General features: G+C 35.0%; 3 protein-coding genes across 7 annotated transcripts in view; 1 reads left to right on the forward strand and 2 right to left on the reverse strand.

Annotated features, from left to right (window-relative positions):
* LOC123316323 overlaps positions 1-4,601 on the forward strand; it is a 43,065-nt gene extending 38,464 nt beyond the window's left edge. The window contains exons 2-7 of the mRNA XM_044902340.1: positions 559-621; positions 1,340-1,426; positions 1,481-1,641; positions 1,695-1,800; positions 1,980-2,422; positions 4,250-4,601. Coding sequence (XP_044758275.1) covers positions 559-621; positions 1,340-1,426; positions 1,481-1,641; positions 1,695-1,800; positions 1,980-2,422; positions 4,250-4,450 — 1,061 coding nt within the window. The 3' untranslated portion in view covers positions 4,451-4,601. The remainder of the gene's footprint in view (positions 1-558; positions 622-1,339; positions 1,427-1,480; positions 1,642-1,694; positions 1,801-1,979; positions 2,423-4,249) is intronic.
* Positions 4,562-16,164, reverse strand: LOC123316322 (solute carrier family 46 member 3). Of its 5 annotated transcripts, XM_044902335.1 has the most exons (10): positions 15,898-16,162; positions 15,742-15,822; positions 9,773-9,952; positions 9,471-9,692; positions 9,053-9,416; positions 8,640-8,997; positions 8,411-8,577; positions 5,039-5,122; positions 4,824-4,980; positions 4,562-4,774 (listed from the first exon to the last, which is right to left on the reverse strand). In XM_044902335.1, exons 3-10 carry the CDS (start codon positions 9,797-9,799, stop codon positions 4,681-4,683), a joined length of 1,473 nt encoding a protein of 490 aa, XP_044758270.1. In that variant the 5' UTR covers positions 9,800-9,952; positions 15,742-15,822; positions 15,898-16,162; the 3' UTR covers positions 4,562-4,680. The 5 variants fall into 5 exon arrangements, with proteins under 5 accessions (XP_044758270.1, XP_044758272.1, XP_044758271.1 ...); XM_044902337.1 differs by lacking the exon at positions 9,773-9,952; XM_044902336.1 differs by lacking the exons at positions 9,773-9,952; positions 15,742-15,822 and having other exon boundaries at positions 15,898-16,161.
* LOC123316854 (uncharacterized protein K02A2.6-like) lies at positions 10,841-14,677 on the reverse strand. The gene has a single exon (XM_044903113.1). It carries the CDS (start codon positions 14,675-14,677, stop codon positions 10,841-10,843), a length of 3,837 nt encoding a protein of 1,278 aa, XP_044759048.1.
* Positions 16,165-24,697: the final 8,533 nt, after the last annotated feature.

The raw sequence follows: 24,697 nt of genomic DNA on the forward strand, positions 1-24,697 counted from the left end.
CGAAAATTATCGTTTCTCTTTGCGTAAAATTTATGAACACTGGGTGAAGCCCGATTTTCAATTTGAAAGGATGAACTTTTATATTATGCATTAACGAAATGAAGGATTATTCGATATTGGACATTCCAATATTCTACATATATAGTGATGATGGGAAAATCTAACGGTCGGATGAAAAAGGGAATTTGAACGAAAACACAATTTTCATATTAAAAATTTAATACCCACTGCAACACTAGTTCACCACATAGATATTCAATAACGTTGAACACAAAGGCAAAGTTTGCAGACTATAAATTAATTGGAATAGAGTAGTTAATGGATTTCACCAACGTGCTCCATTCGATTACTAATATTTTTAACACTATATCTATCTAATTTATTCATTATTTTTCTGTAATTTACAACCACCAGAATCACCTTTTCGATTAAATTCAATGCATGAGTCGACGTTTCACCGTGTATATAAAGTTTTTCAAAAAAAAACTAAATATGAACTTCGAAATGAACATTGCAACAAATACAGAATGGTCTAAAATTATTCTCTGCCTTTTTCAGTATTGAATTTTTTTCCTGTTCCTATTGAAGAAGAATGTCTTTCCAAGGATGGAAGGAGAAGAGGTAAGATAAACCTACATAAAATATTTATGAAAGATTTTCCTGCTGAGCAGTATTTTTGAAATTAGCACAGCACATTCCACATGAAAACAAAATTTTTCTTGTGTTTTTTTCCAAAAAAAAAAAATCATTTGGGTTTTAACTCATATCTCCTCGGAAGCCAAGAAACCATTCCAGTTCTATGTAAAACTCCTAATCTCTTTCAATCCGGCTTAGAAAATATCAATAATATCATATTAGGCCATCTTGATAGAAAACAAAAATGGTATATAAATTTGTTGACTATGGATCGATCTATCCTCCATACGTGGGTCGATAACGATCTTTATATTCTGTAACGCTGGTGGAACTTTCATCATCGATATTCTCTTGATATATTCTCTTTTGTCATTAGTGGGATTTTAGTTATGCTATAACCTGATATCTGTTTGGAATACTTTAGAAATTCAATAAATACCTAGCAAGCAAAGAAGGAAGATTCTGTGAATCGAAATCTTATTCATCACGAAGACGATAATATCCATGCAATTTCGATTCCTAGGAACTCTAAAAGAAGTTCTTTCTTAGAGTTCACCGCTACTTGCTCACATTTCAATATGGCGGCCATGCCGACCCTTTTGAGAAACAATTGATCATCAAGTTAACAGAATAATTCTTGAATTCGAAATATTTTCGAATAGGAGAATCATTAAAAAGTAAGATGATAACCTACTTCTTTCAGGAATTTGTATGAACACGTACGAATGTCGTATACAGGGTGGAAGTTCACATGGAAAATGTGCCATGGGATTTGGTGTCTGTTGTGTGTGTAAGCATTCTTATTCAGAAAAATTCCATCGAATCTACAACGATACGATTTCAGTTACAGTAACCTGCAACCAAGAAGTTATCAATAACCTCACTTATTTTGTCAATCCAGATTTCCCGGATCTGACCAGATCAATGTCTTCCTGTAATTTGACGGTGAAAAAAATTGACGAAGAGATAGCTCAGCTTCGGCTAGATTTCATACATTTCAACCTGGTGAGTAGACAGTAGATCATACGCCAAATTTCTGAAATAAGAAGTATTTTCAGGGACAACCGAACAGAAAGACTGGAGTTTGCGAAGATGATGTATTCATGATGACCGGTAATGAAAATAGGAGACTGAAACTTTGCGGTTTCAATAGTGGACAGCATGGTAAAGTTCGGCATTAACTTTTATTGCTTTCCTCATGAACTTAGTCATTCAGTAGTTTCTATACTACTCCGTGAAGTAGAAAAAGAAATTCAAGAAGCAAAGAATCAAATGACAATTTGGCACGTAGACATAGAGAACGCTCTCTACAAACATGGTTACTGAGCATAGATTATTTCCAGCATATTTCGATGTAGAGGACATAACAAACACGATAGAAATCACCATGATTCTTAATCGAAAAGCAGTGTCTCGCCTGTGGGAGTTGACCATTACTCAGATACCCTTCTCTCAACGTGCTCCTATGGGATGCCTCCAATACCACCAAGGACCAAGTGGCATCATCCAAACCATGAACTTCGCGGACAACGGACGCCATCTGGCTGACCAAGATTATAACATCTGCATCAGGCAGGAAGAAGGGATGTGTAGCATTGCCTACGAGCCTTGTCACGAGGATTCCTTCAAGATTGCCCCAAACAACAACTCTTCAACAATGAATGCAGCGTTAGCAGACGAGATGGAAGGCTCTGGAGGAGGCGAAGAAACGATGCAGCCTCGACAAATACAAGAGGAATGCGTAGACAGAGTAATTTTACCATGTGATAACGAAGATCTTCTGATGGTGAGTATGCACAAAATTGTTGAGCTGCATTTGAAATCAATTCGCGGGCCGAAGTGCACTTCGACACGAAAGCTTAGCAGTAGTCCATTCGAAATTAAATTGAAGTCTAGCACGGTATTCGCAAGCTGCGAACTGTCTCTTCAGCAAGAAATTTCTTCCATAGAAAACCTTTTCTTAAAGCCCGGACTGGTGAGGTCCGCAGGTCCGCAACCGCGGAGGGTCCTCGGGGGCGTAGATAAAAGGTGAAGTAGTTTCAACAAGGGAGTTGCTTACAAAGAGCTGTTGTTTTAGGCCTAGGGAAGGAAAATGTTACAGTATCTTAGTTAAGCCCCTTCTTTTTTTGTATAACATTGTTAACTGTTGAATGCGCAGTATTCTTTTAGTGTTAGCATTATTTTTCTTCTAATCCCTAAAATCTTTTTTTCACTAAACAGTTAATTTTAATTTATTTATAATTTGACGTGAATAAAGTACTGCACTTTAGAACTAAAACCAGATTATTTTATATCATTTTCAAAAAAATGAGTTGTTACGCCTGATACGTGTTTCACTATCACAATTAGTTCTTCAGTTCAGTGAACTGAAATATTTGGTTACGAACGAAAAGATTTATAAAAAAATATATTTAACTGTATTCCTAAATATCTAAAGGGCGAGTAATGAGAGTTCCCAGAAAATTCAAAATTTTTTCGTCTATTTAGTTGCTAATAAAAAACAAACAAAAAAAACGAAAAAAGCCGTCAAACAAAAATGTTTCAGCAATGTTTTATGTGAAATTAATAAAACAGGAAAAAACTCGTTGAAATCTATCAAAGGGAAGATGGCAGTTTACGGTAACATTGTGGAATATGGATTTTATTATGCATCAGTAGAAAGTTAATAGAAAGTTTTATTTGCAATATTATTTAACGACCGATCCCCGATTGGTACCTGCCTTGTAATTGTTTTGAACAAATTCCTGAAATTACCATTCCCGCTATAGTCCGTTTTGTACCTATCTACTCTGAAATTGCTCTGAATGTTACGAAAACTATCATTAGGTTTCCCCTTTATATTTGTTCATATACAAGTTCAATACTTGTTTATATATCTTCTCGTTCGATATCAAAGATTTCAGTTTACCTTTACCTACCTAAAGATGCTATTGTAATGGCGAAACACGTGTCGTGGTTAAATTTACTTTCTATGCTCTGTATTTTATTTGTGGACAAAATTATGCTCACATAAGTAGATTATACTTTGTGACATCAAAACCCTACCTACTATGAGCTGAAGGATTACAACAAATAATGAAATAGATATTAACGCCTCAACAGGTAGGCAATGAATACAATAATAAGAATTAATTCAGATGCTTACCACTCGCTGATATGAATATCAACAAGTGTTACGATGTGAATCCAACTGGCCAATTTCGTCAGGACAACGAAAGGGAGAACGTTCCACCGAAGTGAGTAGATGCTGACCATGTTTTCGGACCTCGTCAAAGCAACACAACTCCTTCTGCACTGGAAAGCATCACTAGTATGAAACGATATCCACTTTAAGTCCCCAAGATCGGATCCCAGATGAAGATAATGGCATGTGTCCCATATTTCCTCAAGTTCAGTACGCTGGTCTGCTTATTGCAGACAACATGGCGCTCGATAATACTCAGAAGCTACTACTAGTATTTAATTAGAGTCCGTCAATTCTAAGCTTTTATTCGGTGGAACATCCTCCCCTTCATTGTCCTGACCATGACAAAATCTCAATCAATTCTTATGATAACAACAAATGAGTTGTGAACCTTAATTCAATATGTTCAGATTCATTTCGAATTTTTAGGTAGGGCAAGGTGGTCCCAGCTCGTGCAGTTTGGTTCATTGTGGTGAATCTTTATGTCCGGAGGACGTATCGCCATGTCGAATTGAGAGCAGTTCCACTCCTTTTACTGTCGGTATCCATTTCGAACAAAATTCGCGGGAAGCGCCAGCCGACGACAATCTGGGTATGTGCCTGAACTACGAACAACTGCCCTGCAACTGAGTTGCAAGGTGAACCAGAGAGATGGATTTAATAGCTACTCAACACACTTAACATTTTCAGGAAAGGAATTGAACTAGTCAGTATCTTAAAGATAATGAAATGTAGACTGTATTATTTATTACATGTTTTATTTATTAAACGCTAAATACTCTGAGAGTATTTCTTATGAAGAATGAAGGAACTCAAGGTGAGGAACGAGACACTGTACAATATCAAAATTTCAGACTGAATTAGGCATTAGAAACTTCTGACACGTCCGAATCTTCCTCCTTCTCTTCCGTATGCACCAAGTTTTCTTCAAGTCTCGCTGTGAAATGAATGTACCTACAAAAATATGGTCAATTTCGGGCAGAAGCACTACTAATCAACTTACACAATAGTGATCAACACGCTCAATTGGGTAGCCATTGTTAAGAAGAAAATCGCTTGAGGTTCAGAATTAATTGTAAAATTATACAATTTGCTATACATCACGCCAGAAATGATTGGGATCGCATTATCGGCCACCGAAAGAATTGAAAAAGCAGCTCCTTAAACCAAGATAATATATTGAATATTGGATTCAGTTATTTCGGATGGATGACTCACCTTTTTCTGTGACAGCAACAATTTTGGATACCATAGATCTAATAACGGGAGCGACGATTGGGCCCAGAGCAGCGAAAGCTCCCCCTAGAAGAAGTCCATCAAAAACGTGAATTCAAAAATTTTAAGATTGATTATATGCGCGTTTCGTCCTCTAGATCATAAATGTAGTATACTTGTTTCCGTAGGATTCACCACAGTGTTCACAGTAAATGACCGTAGAATCATATTTCCAAACCTATAAACAAATATGTAACGCAGACGTTGCCCACAAGGTGTTCATACGTTGAGTATTATTAACATTATATTTATTCTTGAATGAAACTCACATAATTTTTATATTTTCTATTTCGAAGGAATGTTAAGGAATACCTGTTTGCTTTCTCGGAAACTCATTGAACATTTATCATGGAAAATTTTTACAATTTTCGCAGACTTCGCCCATAAGGTGTTGATACGTTGATTATTATTCTCATTACATCTGTTCTTGAATAAAACTCACATATTTTTTGACCTATTTCATTTCGAAGGAATGCTATGGAATTCCTGTTTGTCTTCTCGGAAGCTTGTTGGAAATTCATTAAAAAAATTTTTCGCATAAACTTGTGTGTTGTATAACCTTTTGACAGCTTGCCCACAAACTCTTCATCTTATTCAACCTACCGACCTCTCTCTAACAGGCGGAGTCCATGTTATTATAGAAGCGTGAAATTTTGATGTAAACTAGTTGAAGTAGGCTGAGTGAACTGTTTTCCTGGTGAAAGATGATAGGAATATTATTATTTTCGATTTTTGATAAGAGAACAACATATGACCATGGTGAAATGTTGAAGGGTGTTTTGGCATCGGAAAGAAAAGGAGAAGATTAAATTTCCAAGAGCATTTTTGAGAGAAAATTGAAAAAACCTTACCTCGAGGATCGACTCCGAATCAATTTGTGTGTCAAGAGCACTTTTGTGATGAAGATATCAAAAAGATGATGGATTCATTATAAACGAAATCAAAATTATCATCCCTCGTGAGAAGTGGACTCTTCTGAATAAGAATATCTAACCAATAAAACTAGTTCAGAAGAGAATATTCTTGAAGAATTTTGTTGGCATATCATAATAGGTTCTTTCGTTTGCATAAACAGTGTAGCACTTTTCTACACTCGATTTTAGTATTCGTTTGCTGATTGAATTTACACCAGTGTAGAGGACATCTACATCTCTTTTTTGTAGATAAACTACTACTATGTTGAAAAGTATATATTTTTATACCAAAAATTAGACCTGTATATAGAAGGAATTGTCTAGGACAGCCTGTCAGAATCGTAAAAAAAAACGATCATTGTACATACTCCAGCTTGTCAGGTTAAAATATATGTGGTTAATTACATGTTGAAAAGTATATACTTTCTTAATGTGACAATTTAAGCGTGAATGAAATGCGCGCCAAACTTGCAAAAAAAACGTACATTCTCGAACGCGGTGGCTTTTTGTTTCAATTTGAAGCTCATGATTCAGTAATAAGTTTCAGTTTCAGTAAGCCGAAAGCCAAAACAATAAAAATTGGCCATAAAGAAGACAAAAATCAGTTTTTATGAATTATCTCCTCTCCTGGGCTCTAAACTGTTTTCGCATTCATTAGGTCCTTTCGTTTGCATAAAAAGTGTAGCACTTTTCTACACGCGATTTTAGTATTCGTTTGCTGATTGAATTTATACCAGTGTAGAGGAGGTGTAGTTTATCTAAATCTCCTTTTTACTATGTGTAGATTAACTACGCTTCTTCTACACTGGTGTAAATCAAATCGAGTGTAGGAAAGTGCTACACTTTTTATACAAACGAAAGGATCTATTGTATGGTTTATATCGGTTCTCAGCTGAGTATTGGAAATATAATCTACTCTAATACCTAAGTGATAAATCTGAGATTGCTACCTTTTGTTGTCTTGATGTGTACTACTCCTCAATTCAAATTTATATAATTTTGTAGATTACGGTAAACCAACTAACGTACTTGTTTTCAATAAACAATGATAAACAAAAGAAGGTTCAATTTTTTTGATCAGTGATTTCTTTTTAATTTCATTGATTTCGTCATTTATTATGAATAAATAAAGCTGATAACATAGTCCCCTTTATAATATGACTTGTATTTCATTGCATATAATTCAGAGCACTCATCTAATATATAAAATTCTCGTGTCACAGTTTTCGTTGCCATACTCCTCCGAAACGGCTTGACCGATTTTGATGAAATTTTTTGTGCTTATCCGGTATCTATGAGAATCGGCCAACATCTATTTTTCATCCCCCCAAATGTTAGGGGTAGTCCACCCCTAAATTTTTTATTTTATTTTTTAGACAAAATTTTTAATTTCTATTTTTTTATGATACAACATGGAAATTATTTATATGGCAAAACAACGTTTGCCGGGTCAGCTAGTATTTAATATAGATTTGAAGGAAGGTATTTGAAGAATCATCAGAAAAAACTACGATGACACATAACCTAAAATAAAATGAAGGCTGTTCATTTCAATTATTCAATTTGTCGCTTGACTCCCCACCCCTTATCGATAAACGCAGCAATCGCAGCGACACCTATCCTACGTTCCCCGTTTTCGGGAACACATTTTTAGTACGGCGATCGTTCTCCTTCTCTCTACTCTCCTTATGCGTTGGAATCAGAGAATATATAGATAGATATATAGAATATATATCTTTGCTTTGGTTGGAATCACTGCTAATCTGGAGCCAGTGAACTCAAAAGAAAAAGTTCACTGTCAGTGGCTGATGCTGAGACATAGAATATTTTGACAGTTACGATTTTAACGATTCGAATTTTAAAAAGGTAAAAGTTCACTTTAATGCCCAGCTCTATTTTTTTTAGATGAAGTATTGGATGAGAAATCAATAAATCATCTATTGGTAAATATCTCAACTTCAGAGGACTTAAAGTTTATGAGATATGATTTGTTTAAAGTTCTTATGAAAATTGCGAATATTCGACATAAATCCGTCGAACTGTAATATTTTCCCTGTTCAGCGCTTGAATAACTAAACCAAATTCGTTTCATTAATATCTGAAAAGAACATATTCATGTACAAATTTCATTTTTCATTGTCCAAACCTAAGTAAACCTAACCTAACTTCCAAACCCAAACATTATACAGATAATTCATAATCTTTGCTCACAATGATACATATATAGTATTGTCTAAAATTGATGAATTCCCCACAATTTTCCGAGTAAACTAACTTAAATCTTGAATTTGGTGTATTCTCTTGAGGGTAACATTTGAATTCCTTTAAATTGATAAAAAAAATCGATGACAAAAACATAAGGTGGGCGCTAAAGTAAACAGGAAGACATATATATATATACCTGTATAAAACATAAAATCAGTATCAGCTAAGATGAAGAAGATTCTAGCTGCCGTATGGGCAAAGGCACCAATCATCACGATTATAGTATCTCTCCATCCCAAAACTCTGCTCATAAGTGGAATTGCAATTATAAGTCCAATATCCTGAAAGGCAGATTTGAAGGTACTGAAAAAGAATTATTTATTAATGGCTATGAAAAGGATGAAGATTTCAATGAGACTGAATACCTGAAATTGCTAATTTCCGGGAAACTCCAATGAAAAACATTCTGTAAGTACAAATAACAGGTGTTCTTTTCATCTCTTTGAAAAGTGTACAGGCCCATCATCAAAATAAGGAGCATTAAGTATCTCCTCCTTTTTGCTAATCTATTTTGGAAAATCGTTCTAAAAGTGAAAACCACATGATTGTAATCAAGGAAGTCGCACAGTACATATCTCAACTTGGGCAAAGGACTCTGTTCATCAGTTGTTCTCCATCTGAGCCTAAGAAATGTGTAAACAATGGAAAGAAACATGAGGAATGCATTTAGAGAGAACATCATGGTGTACGATTTGTTGAACACTCTTCTATATAAATATGAACCTGAAGAATATATTGCAATGTGGGAAATAGATCCATTGACCACAATCTAACAAACCTAAAGCTATACCAGTGGGCATCGTTGATAAATAGATGACTTCCAAAAGGGTGACTCTGAGTGTCCTATTTTCTGAACTTGAAACATCAACGAGATAGCTGAATGCAGCAGCAAAAATTGCAACATCAGCCCCTGTGAAAGCCATGGGGAGTGTAGCAGTATATACTACGTATTCCACAGGCCATGTAGGTTGCATTGAATTTACCACAACCATGGAAGAATAATAGAACTTGCCAATTAGTCCTAGCAAGAGTGGCATTTTCCTGCCACGTTTGTCAGACCAAGCTCCCATAAAAAGGGCAAGAATGATTTGGCCAGTATGTCCAGCTATGTCATTGATCAAATTGAAATTCGATACTGTCACCTGAAAGATGCATATTATAATAATTTATATATTGGTGACCTAGATCCCATTCACCTGAACTTCTTTGTTGAGATCTGAATATACTTCATTGGCAATGTCATCGCACACTGTGCTATTGAAATGGTGGTTAACCCTACATGCTTTATCTATAAAAAAAGCATTCTCCAATACTGAAGTTATCATAAACGCCATCATATACAAATACAAAGTTGGCTCTACAGTGATATGGCCCAAGTAGTAACATGCTTTTCTCCGAAAATTCCATTCTAGTGGCATCTGAAAGAACAAAGAGTTATCGCACTTAATTTCGTTGATATCGTTCATCACTTATTTCACTATTATTATTAGGAACTCACTAAACTATCCTCATGGGAAGAATCCATGCTTTATTAATCAAATCCCTTATGAGTCAATTCGAAATGGGACATTAGTTTCAGTTCCTAAGCCATTTTTAATATTTTCGTATGAATTGTAGATCAAGCAGAATTCAAAAATTAGGATAATTTTGGCGCCAATGTCGACATAACCTATCTTACCTATCGCAAAATTATTTCCAATGATTAAATCTTATGATCATAGACTTATAATTAAGTAAGTATATATAAGAGGTAATAATAAGTAAGTCATTATAAGTCTATGTAGATAATAAATACAAATTATACAGATCATAGACCAAAAATAAAAATTTTAGTCTATGAAGCGTATGCAGCCTACTTCCATCGAAACCATCATGAAACATGAAAGGCTGTAATTGTTCCAGTTTTGAATTGATTAATAATTTTGCATGAACAATATTATATTATAATGAATGGTGTAATGTATTAAAGAAAACTCGGTAATTGTAGGAAACACTTTATTCACATCAGTTCTCTAAATCGAATGCCACGAGTTGGAACAAATCTGCTTATGGTTTACATAACTCATATTTCAACTATATTAGTCATCGCGCTGCGTACAGTATATTTCGAATACTCTACATCTCTATCATTCTTTATAATTTTTCAGAAAGTTCCAATTTACATGACATTTCTTTTCTTTATTCTCACAAAATAAAATTCTATTTGAAACTATGGTATATAGATATGATTCCGTTTCTGTTCAGAAAAATTACATAAATAAAGACTAATTTTGAGAATGAAAAAAAAAAAAACATGACAAACATTAGAAAATAAAACATTTTTTCTTACAATAATAATAAACTTGAATATTAAAGTTATATATAGAAGAGTGAGAAATGTATATATATACTTGTCTTATATGAACCAGAAAATATAGAAAATAAAGATTTAATGGCCTTAGACTAATCTAGAATGAAAATGGCAAACATGAATTAACTCCTTTTGGGGAATTATAAACTTAAATTCCACCAGATAAACAAATAGATACAGATACACAAAATTCAAACAATAACCAATATTGAATTATTATGTGCATGGTGGTGTAGCAACTGTCCATTCACCGGCAATTTTCTTCAAATGGACAACATTCTTTCGAAGAGTTTGTCCCGTTTCGTCATTCTCTATTTCAACATCAGCTCCCTGTTTTTTGGTAATAGTATGCGGTGTCGCGTTAAATGTGGGAGTAAGCTTATTTTCTTTAAGAATATTTTTGACGAATACTTTGTCTCCACACTGTAACTCGCTCTCTTGGGCTTTTCTTTTTCTGTCTGCATAAATTTTCCCTTTTTCTTTTTCCCATATATCCTGATCACGGATTTCTTCCTCAACTACATCCATGGAGAACTCATTTGAGTGGGAAGGTAAAATGGGTAATTTGTCACGAAATTGTCGCCGGAAAAATAATTCCGATGGTGTTTTGCCGGTAGTAGAATGAGGAGTACTATTATACATCATCAAATAGTCTAATAAATCATCTTTCCAATTTGTTTTATTAATATGACTAATTTTTAATCTTTTCAGTATATCTCGATTTTGGCGTTCTACTTCTCCGTTTTGTTGAGGCCAATAGGGTATACTGTGGAATAGGATAATATTATGATTTTTGCAAAAGTCTTTGAATTCTTGGCTACAGAATTGTTTTCCATTATCCGCAGTGATGGATTCGGGTATACCTAGCCTAGAGAAAATTTCTTTCAAAACTCTAATGGTATCAGAAGAGGTGATATTCTTCATGCATTTAATCTCCTTATATCGACTGTAGTAATCTACAATTACAAATAAATATTCATTACTTGGAAGAGGTCCCATGAAATCAATAGCTGTATCTATCCATGGGCTTATTGGCAATTTACGTCTTTTCATTGGTTCAGGGGGGTTAGGTGCAGAAACTAAGGTACAATCTTTGCAATCTTTCACAATTTTTTCCGCATCATTGTCGATTTTTGGCCACCATACTTTGCTTCTGAGTCGTTTCTTCATTGCTACAATCCCGGGATGACCCTCATGAGCCAGATCCAGCACTCGTTTCCGGAGTTTTTCTGGTATAACGATTTTATCACCCCGTAATAAAATTTCAGAATAACAAGAAAGCTCATTTTCAAAGATTTTAAACCTCTCAGTCCCTTCTGGCCAACTACCTTCCTTTAAAGCTGCTTTAATCAATTCTATTTCTTTGTCACTTTTTGTATATTTTTTAAGTTCTTTTATGGTGATAGCTACAGGTTTCGTGTACTCAATTAAATGATGGATGAATTCTTTTTCAAAGGGCTGGTCTTTTTCATTATGGACGAGTAAACGGGATAGAGGGTCTGCTATATTTGTTTTTCCCGGGCGGTAGACAATTCTATATTTAAACGATTGTAGCCTCAAAACCCATCGTTCAATACGAGCACAAGGTTTGGATTTTGGACCAAAAATAACCTCCAGAGGCTTGTGATCAGTCACTAATTCGAAATAATCTTTGCCAAACAAGTATATTTTGAAATGCTCAACGGCCCATACAAGAGCTAGAGCTTCCTTTTCGGTTTGACAATAACGCCGTTCACAGTCTGTCAAACTTTTGTTAGCGTAAGAGATAACCCTAGCTCCCTTACTGTCGAACTGTAACAAGATAGCACCCAAACCCACAGGACTCGCATCGGCTATCACCTGTGTTCGGTCTTGTGGATCATAGTAGCCCAAAACAGATCTACTAGAAAGCGCATTTTTCAATTTGGAAAACGCTTCTTTTTGTTCTCGCTTCCAATGATTTTCGATATTGGCATTCTTCCCTAGTTTTGACCGGAGAAGTTCTCTCAGGGGTTCGGTTATGGTTGCCAGATTCGGAATCCATTTACCAACAAAATTAACCAATCCTAGGAAACTCTGCAGTTCATCAATTGTTTTTGGGTCGCGAAAGTTCCTTATTGCATCAATATGAGTTTTTGAAGGTTTGATGCCCTCCCTTGAAAGAACGTGGCCAAGAAAATTGACTGAACTCATTTTGAATTGACATTTTTCATTATTAAGAAGTATGTCGTGATTCTTGAGCGTATCTAGTGTTCTTTTCAAATTTTCATCATGTTGATTCTCATCTTCCCCAGATACAATTATGTCATCGATAAAGTTGATTGTGCCAAGGCAATTGATCAGTATTTTTTCCATAATTTTTTGGAAGATTTCTGGAGCACAATTTATACCAAACATAAGCCTTTTGTATCTGAAAAGGCCCTTCCTGGTGATGAAAGTAGTAATGAAACGAGAAGATTCCGATATTTCCACTTGATGAAAAGCATTTTTTATATCCAGTCGCGAAAATAAGGTAGCTCTCCTCAACTGGGGAACAAGAGTTTCCATTGTTGGTAGGGGATGATTTTCCCGGGAAATGGCCTGATTTGCACGTCGCATATCAATACAAATACGAACATCGCCATTTCCTTTAAGCACAGGGACCATGGGTGATATCCATTTCGAGGGCTCATTAACTTCCTCAATTATGTCTTTGTCTAGTAGATCTTTCAATATATTGTCAACTTTTTGTTCCAAAGGTATCGGTATTCGTCTGTACGGTTGTACAACTGGTTGCACATTCTTGTCAATTGGAATATCTACGACTATGCCCCTGATCTTGGGAAAAACAGACGTCACACAGTTTACATTCACTTCGATTTTCAAAATACCCAATGAGGTTGCGGTTATTTTTCCTAAAAGGTTGTTTTTGCCGTTCTTTATAACGTAAAACTTAGCATTTTCTTTTTTATTATTAGCTCTGATTTCTGCTTCGAAATATCCTAATACTGTCAACGGTTTGCTACTTGCATATGAAATAAACTGTTTGTCTGTTCCCTTCACTTGTTTCCGTATACTTATTCCGCTTCGTTTAAAGTTTTCCCAGGTAATTTCATCTATTATGTTGTTTTTACTGCCCGAATCAACTATCATAGGTATCAAAATACCTCCCACATTACAAACGATAGTTGTATCATCGTCCAAATGGAATATGTAATCCGGGTCTTCAGATTCACTGTCCAGTTTATTAATCGAGTTTGACTGTTTACTATATTTACTTTTTCTTTCGCCTCTCTGGGGAAGCGTCGCCCTTTTTCTCCTAGACTTACAATATCTTCTAAAATGACCCCTAAAATTACATTTTGTGCATGTTGAATCTCTAGCAGGACACCTTGGATCCTGTGAATTGTGCCGCAGATTTCCACATCTAGAACAACCTTGTTTTTTTAGATTATTCGAATCGCTAGGAAAGTCATTTTTAATCTGCAATTTATTTATTGTGTCGCTAGTGCTAGGGGTGGCTTTATCAGCATCTTCAAATTTCTGCATTTGCCGATTCACAGATTCCAAGGCGTTGGCTTCCAATATGATATCATCTAGTTTGATATTGTCTCCTAGAGATAAAATTTTCCGTCTCAGATCTTTCGATTTACATTTTTCAGTTATTTGGTCGATTAAATGTTCCTCTATATCACTAAACTGACACTTCGATGCTTGGTGTCTCAGTCGCACCAAAAACTTATCAAATTTCTCATCATCTGCCTGCTTCATCAAACGAAATGAATATCGTTCAAATAACTTACTTTGCTTAGGTAAGAAATAATCATCAAGTTTTTGTAAAGCTAACTTGAAGACATCTACGACTTGGTTGCCATCCACTGTGGGATCAATATCTGCTCCAGGTAGACTGTAGAATATTTCTTGCAATGCCATGCCACCTGAGTGTAAGAGGATGGCTTTCTTTTTGGCTGGTTCTGCTATGTCCGATGCGGCAAGATAGATCTGTAGCGCTCTTTTCCATTTCTCCCATCTAGATCCTAGAGATAGTGGATCACCTTCGCATTGGAATTGCTCAATTCCCGAAAGAGTGGTCATTCTAGAAATCAGGTACCAGATATTTCATTTTAGTATATTGGCGCATGAGAATTTGGGTCTTTTGGTTCACTAGCTAACTTGGAGAAATTAATCCAACTTTTCTTTTTTTTTTTTATTAATTTAAGCTAACTTAGAACTTTTCCAATTTTATTTGGTTGACAATCTCAATTTGAGCATTGTATAAAGACCACTTATCTTTATCCAATGATTTGAGGTAACTTGAAAATTTATCCAATTTTATTAATTTCACAAGCTTAATTTGAGCTAACTCGGAACTTCATCCAATTTCATTTAGTTGACAAACTTAATTTGAGCTAACTTGGAAATTTATCCAATTTTAGTCAGTTGACAAGCTCAATTTGAGCTAACTTGGAAACTTATCCAATTTTATTCAGTTGACAAGCTCAATTTAAGCTAACTTGGAAATTTATCCAATTTTATTCTGTTGACAAGCTCAATTTGAGCTAACTTGGAAACTTATCCAATTTTATTCAGTTGACAAGCTCAATTTAAGCTAACTTGGAAATTTATCCAATTTTATTCAGTTGACAAGCTCAATTTGAGCTAACTTGGAAACTTATCCAATTTTATTCAGTTGACAAGCTCAATTTGAGCTAACTTGGAAATTTATCCAATTTTATTCAGTTGACAAGCTCAATTTGAGCTAACTTGGAAACTTATCCAATTTTATTCAGTTGACAAGCTCAATTTAAGCTAATTTATCCAATTTCGAACCGAATTCAAATGAACCCGAAATTCAGTATTTTTTTGTTTACTCACTTTTGAACTCCTTTTGTCACTTTTGAACTCTCACTTATGAACTCCTCTTGTCCTTCTTCACTTTCCACTATTCCAATAATCAAATTTACTTTATCCTCGTCGCCAAAATGTAATGTATTAAAGAAAACTCGGTAATTGTAGGAAACACTTTATTCACATCAGTTCTCTAAATCGAATGCCACGAGTTGGAACAAATCTGCTTATGGTTTACATAACTCATATTTCAACTATATTAGTCATCGCGCTGCGTACAGTATATTTCGAATACTCTACAAATGGCTTACCGATATTTATTTCAATTCTGCCCAAGTTTTTAATGTTTTTTTAGGTGTTTCTAGAAAATCATCAAAGCAACCTTTTCAGAGCTAGAAGATCGAATACTTCTCAAAAAAATACAACTTATGTACCGTGTTATCACTGTGAAAAATATTGAAGCTTACCTTTCACAATGTCGATAAAATATAGCTCTCAAGTAACAACTCTTACTCCTACATCAAAACGTTCTTAACTCCAAATATTATGTATTTTAAGATCTTCGATATCTTATAAAAATGGTACCTTCGAATGTTAATAATAGCATAGACATTTTTGCGATATGGTTTTGCTCAGGCCTGTAAGCAAACTTTTATTGACCATCATTCACTTGAATAATAACGAGATTTAATGTATATTAGAGTGATGTCATGGTTTGGAGTGTAAAACGACAAACATTTTGTAAGATTTAGATAAAGGTGATAAGAAATATTGACCCTAGAAATGACGCTACCAATTGGAGTTTCACAATAATCCTTAGATAATATTATTCCACTCTCAAATGATGCATTTGGAGCAGTTTCATAATTGAAGTTATAAAAAGTAATTTGAAATCAAATCTCATTTGAATTTTTCGACAAAAATGAATCTTTGCTTTTCAGGTGTATCTATTATTCTATCTATCTATTTATAAAAATCATACATAGCTTAATAAACAGAAACTAGGAATTCTGCAAACAAGAGTGAATAAATAATCGAAAAAATAACTTCAACACATGGACTTCCCACATGGCCATATGTACAAAACCGAAAAATTTGCTGAAAAGAAGAAATATCGATATTGATTTTTTTTGCAAAAAATATTGATATATCGGTACGATTTCAAACGGGATATTTCAGCTCTGAGAATTCATGCAACATTAAGGCGAATTTTGGCGCTAGTGGTTAACTATGGTTAAGTTGTAGTTACTTGGGTAACCACATTTTGGCGATGATAACCATGTAACTATGACGTTTCAATGACGTCACACGAAGTTAACCAAGTACCTTCCTCTTGAGTAGGGCATTGAACTAAAGAAAGTTTCTTTAGTTCAATGGAGTAGGGTTACTGGCACGGTATATAGTTCTATCTCCTTTCAACATTGAACTAAAGAACTTTAGTTCAATGCCTTTCAATGAGTGAAATGGAATAGTGGACCATTGATGTTGTGGGATTCACAAAGTTTTGAAGAGATGGATGCTATAACCAAAGATTAACCTTCCTCTTCGGTATAACGTTATTTTTATCAATAAAATCCAATTTCTGTACCAGACAGAGAAGAAATAATGAGGGAACTGGGAAGATAATCCATTTAATTAATTTATTTACACGTTAAGCAAAATTTGAATTTGCTAATTCTTAAGCTGATAAAATATTACTACATATGCTGAGGTCTTGGCCGCATGCAGACTTTTTGGGTGATTATTTGCTTTGATAGACTTGATGAGCCTTAAGCTATTTGGGATATGTATATATGTTACGGCTAAAGATAAGTGGGAACATAAACTTAAGATTAGCCGGCTAAACTTAGGTTTAGCTTCGGGTATTTGCTACTGTTAGGTTTTTCTATCTTTAGCCGGCTAAACTTAAGTGTAACCACAGCCCATCGGTTAAAATGTAGAAGCTAATAGAAAAGAAGAACAGTATTGGCTAGAGGGGAGCAAATTTTCGGCAATTAAAAAAATGTGAAGAAATAGTAATAGGTATAATCAATTCAGTAATGCAATGCATTTTTTGTATGAATTTCACATATTTTTAATAGCAGAAAAACATTCTGCAAAGCAGTTAATAAATTGAGAATGACCATATTGGGACCAATGGGAGTTATGTCACAAAACCTCAATACACTCATATACCATTCGATACTTTTTTGCATATTTCAATTCTAAAAATTGAAACAAAAACGTGGTCGCTTGAGTTCTTCTCTATCCGACCATTCAAAAGACATCACCCCTCCGCGTGTCCTCCGAATATATTTTTAGCCGTTCCGTTTTGGGTAATGTGCGCATTAGACGGCTAAAGATGAAATTTCCTGACGTAGGAGAATATTTTATCGAACCTTAGGCGGTCCCCGAATATAAACCTAAGTTTAGCCGGTCCCCGAATATAAACCTAAGTTTAGCCGGCTAATCTTAAGTTTATGCTCACACCTATCTTTAGCCGTAACATATACATAGTATATGGGGACTATGGGGTCCATATACTATGTCCAGTACAAATATGAATTAATGAGTATCGAGATGATTAAATGGAAAAGTATCTGTGTAGAAAGTGAAATAATGAATCTCAATTCATAAATTTTTATGCTGTAAACTGTTGAAATATAAAATAAGAATTCATAGTAGATCATAAAATAAGAATTTCCACAAGTCTTCTGGTGGAATAGATTGTACTAATAACTTTTAATATTACACATCTTCCTAAGCAAAGCAATTCGGAATTTTGTTTCAGAGAGTAGAAAATTGAAATGCTTCTCCTGGGCCATTAAATTTCCACTATCACTACTGATATAAAAATTTTTGCTGCTCATTATTTGAGAAACATGTGTAATGAAGCTCAAGGTCCCAACTGGTGAAAGATATGTGTGAATTTGAGTTTATATTCCATGTCTCTGTTCATATCATTCAGATGATCATCGATATGGACCCAAACCAATGTTTGCAGGGATAAACTGAGATTTCTATCAATCGGTACTATCCATAAAAGTATTCAGTATGTTGAACAATATTTTGATATGGCTTCTATTCCCTTATTCCTCTAACCTGCATTTATAGACCATATTAGCGAAAAGGAATCTTTGATATTAGTGAGGTTAGAATCACTCAATTGGCGGGAGATCCATATTCAATTTTTTTTACATAGGAATCAACTATAATATAAGATAAAATATCGCTAGCTAGAAGTGAATGTTAGTATAGAGACAGGCAAAATTAGGTGCCTTCATTATTAGAGCTTTTTTCCAAGTACATTTTACATCACAATATACTTTTATATGTCCTAAAATCAACATTAAACACATTATTATACGGAATATATCCGTATGTCGTAGATCATTTCTGCTATACATCAATCATGAACCGTAACCATTGAACTCTATGGGAATCCCATAGAGTTCAATGACCGTAACAAGGCGTATGGTCCGTATTGGCGAATCCAAAAATCTAAACGCCGCCTACCGGCCAAATCACTAACCTAGAAAGTGAGTAATAACTTGAGTTTAACTTCTTTGGGTTAGATATTTTCACTACATATTCGGTTACCAGTGAACTATATTCACAATATTTTTTGGATGTCTGACTAGAAAAATAGGTATTAAAATAATTTAGTGAGTATTTTTATCAGTGTCATTCAGTTGAGAAAATATTTACCAATTTTCACTATAATTTTAGGTTAGGAGATATCTTTGTTCTAGATGAATTTTCTAGTGTTAAACGATTAAGAAAGGCAATGCGAATTTTCATTTCCATGATTTCAATAGTGCCGAGAAACCTGAGCAGAAGAAAGTATATGAGATTAAATTTCTGACATAACTGAAGTTGTACATGCATTACTGGACTTGCAATCTTCAAGAGATGATATGTTGGGAACATTTCAAATGAAAAGTAGTGATTTGACTTGGAATTTCGCAAGCAGTTGAAAGTGATCAATAATTAAACCGTTCGACAAGAATTTCGTTAATGAAATTACAACTGTAGAATTAATTTTCAGGCGGTCTTGTTGAGTTGGTTGTAATTGCTGGAAAATAATTTCTGTGTTGGCATTTCGAACTGCATAATATGTTTTCATCCAAATAAATTATCTCAAATATTTACATTCATTTATTTCCACAAATTACATAATTCATGTGAGTGTGATGATAGAATGAAATCTTCTGGATATAAGTTCTTTGGTTTCTGTTGGTTAGTAGTGGGCGGTCCGTATATGTCGAATTTCTGACACTTCGGTGCAATTATCTGTCACCAGAGTAACCAGTACTAACCGCTCTGGTAACTTTCGGTTACCAAATGTGTATATACGGACCATACGCAAGGAAAATGACATGCTATCCAGGGGGGTGAAACTCCCTTTTCTATGATCCAATCTACAACCAAATATGGCCGACAAGTCTGCGCGGGAAAAGAAATAGCTGAAAATTCAAGACGAAATAGTTATTTTCCTATCAAGTGCGGAAAGTGATACTTGCCCGCACGAAACTGCCGTTGCCCGAACGATGCGAAGCAGAGTTCGGGTAAGCAGTTGAGTGCGGGCAAGACACTTTCCGCAAGAGTTAGGAACAATATTTTTTCTACAAGCGCTCGAAATATATAAATGTATCCATTTTACGAAACAGATCATATCTCATTTGATTAATTCATATTTAATGACAGACGTTATTCGGCATGTCGTTACTAAGGGTTTCTCATCGTTGACGTTCTGTCCATAGAAAGATGATAGAATTTAATTTACTCTATAATATTTGCGTGCGGGAAAAACCCCTGCTAATCCATTCCCGCACGCATTTGCGTGCGGGAAAGAAATAGCAGGCGTTTTTCCCGCACTCCTTGGGAAAGTGACTCTTTGCAACTTGGAATGCGTGCGGGAAAAAGATTGAACGCGCACGCTTGTAGAAAAAACAGTTTTTTGTGAATAACTCAGAAAATATCCATTTTAGGGCAAGGGTGTGATGCATACACTCACATTATTTTTTAACGTAGATTCAATATCTGCCATAAAAAAATGAGGTTCTAGTTTGAAAAAATTGATTTTTTACGATTTTGTCATCCCTAACTTTGAAAGCGATTTTTTCACCCCCTGTATCATGAATCGCGATTTCGATTTTCAAAGTGGATACATCAATCTTACATCTTGAAAAATCCCAAAAATGAAAATTTTCCATCCAAAAACCTCGAAGTTATTCTTGTTTCAGCGGAGCTCTATTTTCGATTTTTTTTTCGAATTTTCCCGCTCAGAGAGAATTTTCCAACCAAAACTGAAAAATGTTACATCAAAATAACTTGAAATTTTCTAAGGAATCTATTTCTGCAATAAAAAAATGGTGTTCTAATTTGAAAAACGGAAGTTGACGTCATTTCCGGAAAAACCGGAGGTGCTCATGCCTTGAAAATATTTTAGATTTCATCAACATCGTGAAATACTTATAAGTGCTGAATTTCATGAAAATTCAGTAGTTTCCCGTATAAATATGGGTGAGGTTCCTCGTGAAAGACCCTGTATACGGTCCATACGTGTAGCTGTGGTTACAGCGCCACAATTCGCCTTTCGTAGGTACTAGTCAACAGACTCTTTCTCCAATGAACCGAATGATATCTGAAATCAAGAATAGCGAATTGTTTTCTGCTCTGAATAAATATTGAAAAAATTGAATGTTGTTATGGGGATGTGTAAAACTGCAATATTTACCGATAGAAGTGAATTTATTTGAATTTTATATCGAAAAATAAAATATCGATATATGAACTGAAAATATCGATGTACCGATATCTTTTCAGCAACCCTAGTCCACCCTCTAAAGCTGCATTCACAATCAATTCGCGGGCCGAAGTGCACTTCGGCACGAAATTTACCATTCGCAATAATCTTGGAACCAAATACTCAAATGAATCAAAAATGTAACTCATCAAAATATAAGCATCAGCATCATCTATAGCCGGCACGAAATTCCTTGCCGAAGTGATAGTTTGCAACTTGCAAGAAATTTTGTCTTGAATTTCATTGTAAATGGTAACGGAGAACGCCATCTGCTAAGCTTCCGTGCCGAAGTGCACTTCGGCCCGTGAATTGATTGTGAATGTAGCTTAACCTAGCGTATGGTCCTAGACTAGCGGTTAAAAGAGACTTGAAGTGCAGCCATGAACGTAAACGTTAACGTTATAATTGACATCTACGCATGCTCATTCGTCCGTTTTTAACGTTAACGTTAGCGTCAGCTTTACGGCCTACGTAAACTAGCCATTAGAGAGTTGAAGTGCAGCCATGAACGTAAACGTTAACGTTATAATTGACATCTACGCATGCTCATTCGTCAGTTTTTAACGTTAACGTTAGCGTCAGATCGCTTATTCACGTAGGCCGTCTACGTGAACTAGCGGTCTCCCACGTATACCTTAACCATCGACGTACGTTAACCGAACGTTAAACGAGTAGCACCGATGACTTGCGAATGGCCGAATTTTGATTGTTAAATGAAATTCTCGATAACCTCAAACTGTCATTGTTTACATTTCCTGTGTATTTTCTCATAATGAACGAAAATTATAGGAAATCAGCAGTGATTTGAAAGTTATCAAAAGGATTATGTTAAATTACTGTGTTATCTGATTACATTCAGTACATTAGGAAATGGCTGAAACTACACTGCAATTCTCATGTCTCTAACACTTGAACATTTCATTGATAATAAAATACTTCCAAGCTGAAAATTCTCTTTATTAGGCATATAAATCATTAGAACATCAATATTCCAAATGTTATTCCAGCTGTCGAAGCTCGATATTAGATAAAAGAGAGTTCACGCGAAACGAAAGCAAAATCAAATTGATAGGTTATGTTTAACGTTTCATGATGGCAGCACTTCAACTCAAATTTCATCACAACACGTAAACGTTATATCTGACGTTATTTCTCACGTTAACGTTTACGTTCAGGCTAACGTTCTGTGCGCACTTCAACTCTCTATTAGAGAGTTGAAGTGCGCACAGAACGTTAGCCTGAACGTAAACGTTAACGTGAGAAATAACGTCAGATATAACGTTTACGTGTTGTAATGAAATTTGAGTTGAAGTGCTGTCATCATGAAATGTCAGACGTTAAACATAACCTATCAATTTGATTTTGCTTTCGTTTCGCGTGAACTCTCTTTTATCTAATATTGAGCTCCGACAGCTGAAATAACATTTGGAATATTGATGTTCTCTAATGATTTATATGCCTAATAAAGAGAATTTTTAGCTTGGAAGTATTTTATTATCAATGAAATGTTCAAGTGCTAGAGACATCAGAATTGCAGTGTAGTTTCAGCTATTTCCTTATGTACTGAATGTAATCTGATAACACAGTAATTTAACTTAATCCTTTTGATAACTTTCAAATCACTGCTGATTTCCTATAATTTTCGTTCATTATGAGAAAATACACAGGAAATGTAAACAATGACAGTTTGAGGTTATCGAGAATTGCATTTAACAATCAAAATTCGGCCATTCGCGAGTCATCGGTGCTACTCGTTTAACGTTCGGTTAACGTACGTCGATGTTTAAGGTATACGTGGGAGACCGCTACTTTACGTAGGCCGTAAAGCTGACGCTAACGTTAACGTTAAAAACGGACGAATGAGCATGCGTAGATGTCAATTATAACGTTAACGTTTACGTTCATGGCTGCACTTCAAGTCTCTATTGAACTAACTTTCTTTAGTTCAATGAAACTAGCGGTCTCCCACGTATACCTTAAACATCGACGTACGTTAACCGAACGTTAAACGAGTAGCACCGATGACTCGCGAATGGCCGAATTTTGATTGTTAAATGCAATTCTCGATAACCTCAAACTGTCATTGTTTACATTTCCTGTGTATTTTCTCACAATGAACGAAAATTATAGGAAATCAGCAGTGATTTGAAAGCTATCAAAAGGATTAAGTTAAATTACTGTGTTATCAGATTACATTCAGTACATAAGGAAATAGCTGAAACTACACTGCAATTCTGATGTCTCTAGCACTTGAACATTTCATTGATAATAAAATACTTCCAAGCTAAAAATTCTCTTTATTAGGCATATAAATCATTAGAACCAAAGATTATAGAGTTAGTCTCTACTCTATAATCTTTGATTAGAACATCAATATTCCAAATGTTATTTCAGCTGTCGGAGCTCAATATTAGATAAAAGAGAGTTCACGCGAAACGAAAGCAAAATCAAATTGATAGGTTATGTTTAGTTTAACGTCTGACGTTTCATGATGACAGCACTTCAACTCAAATTTCATTACAACACGTAAACGTTATATCTGACGTTATTTCTCACGTTAACGTTTACGTTCAGGCTAACGTTCTGTGCGCACTTCAACTCTCTAAAATCAAAGATATTACACTGTGTAATATCTTTGGTAGATACACATTTGGTAACCGAAAGTTACCGGAGCGGTTACTCTGGTGACAGAATTGGTGAACTGAATTGTCAGGACATTTACGGACATTGAACTAAAACTTTAGTTCAATGTTTACGGACCGCCCACTTACTAACCAGAAGAAACCAAAGTGTATATACCATTGAACTCTATGGGAGTTCCCATAGAGTTCAATGGTATAGACCATATTAGTGAGGTTAGAATCACTCAATTGGCGGGAGATCCATATTCAAATTTTTTTACATAGGAATCGACTTTAAGATGGAATATCGCTAGCTAGAAGTAAATGTTAATATAAAGACATGCAAAATTGGGTGCCGCAATTATTAGAGGTTGTTTCCAAGTACATTTTACATCACAAAATACTTTTATATGTCCTAAAATCAAAATTGAACACATTATTATACGGAATATTTCCGTATGTCGTAGATCATTTCTGCTATACGTCAATCATGAACCGTAACAAAGAAAATTATATGCTACGCTTGCGCGTTAGAATGATGTCAGCTTCAGAGGTTAGAAACGAAATGATGCTACGCTACGACAAACTTCCATGGATCTTGCTGACCAATTTTATATTGATCCATTTGGTAACTCAGGGTGGGAGATTGTTTCACCACTTTTGTACTAGAGTACACTCGAAATTGTAAAATTCTTTATTGAAGAGCATGTCATCTCTTCATCGCAGTGGACTGTACTCTACTGACTTGACTTGTACACTCGCGGTGCCCATCTGCCTTTTTATTACCTTTTACAATGTTGCCGGATCACTAACATACCGCCGGCCTTGAAATGGCTACATTTAAACAAAAACAAAAAA

This window comes from Coccinella septempunctata, chromosome 7, assembly GCF_907165205.1.
Source record: "Coccinella septempunctata chromosome 7, icCocSept1.1, whole genome shotgun sequence".
NCBI classification, from domain to species: Eukaryota; Metazoa; Arthropoda; class Insecta; order Coleoptera; family Coccinellidae; genus Coccinella; species Coccinella septempunctata.

Bases quoted from the DNA above. Each gene is read 5' to 3' on its own strand.
- LOC123316322 (XM_044902335.1), bottom strand. From the start codon at position 9,799: ATGGATTCTTCCCATGAGGATAGTTTA. The intron at 9,417-9,470 runs GTGAATGGGATC...TGCATCTTTCAG, and splicing joins ATCTCAACAAAGAAGTTCAG to GTGACAGTATCGAATTTCAA. The intron at 8,578-8,639 runs GTATTCAGTCTC...ATTCTTTTTCAG, and splicing joins CCGGAAATTAGCAATTTCAG to TACCTTCAAATCTGCCTTTC.
- LOC123316854 (XM_044903113.1), bottom strand. From the start codon at position 14,677: ATGACCACTCTTTCGGGAATTGAGCAATTCCAATGCGAAGGTGATCCA.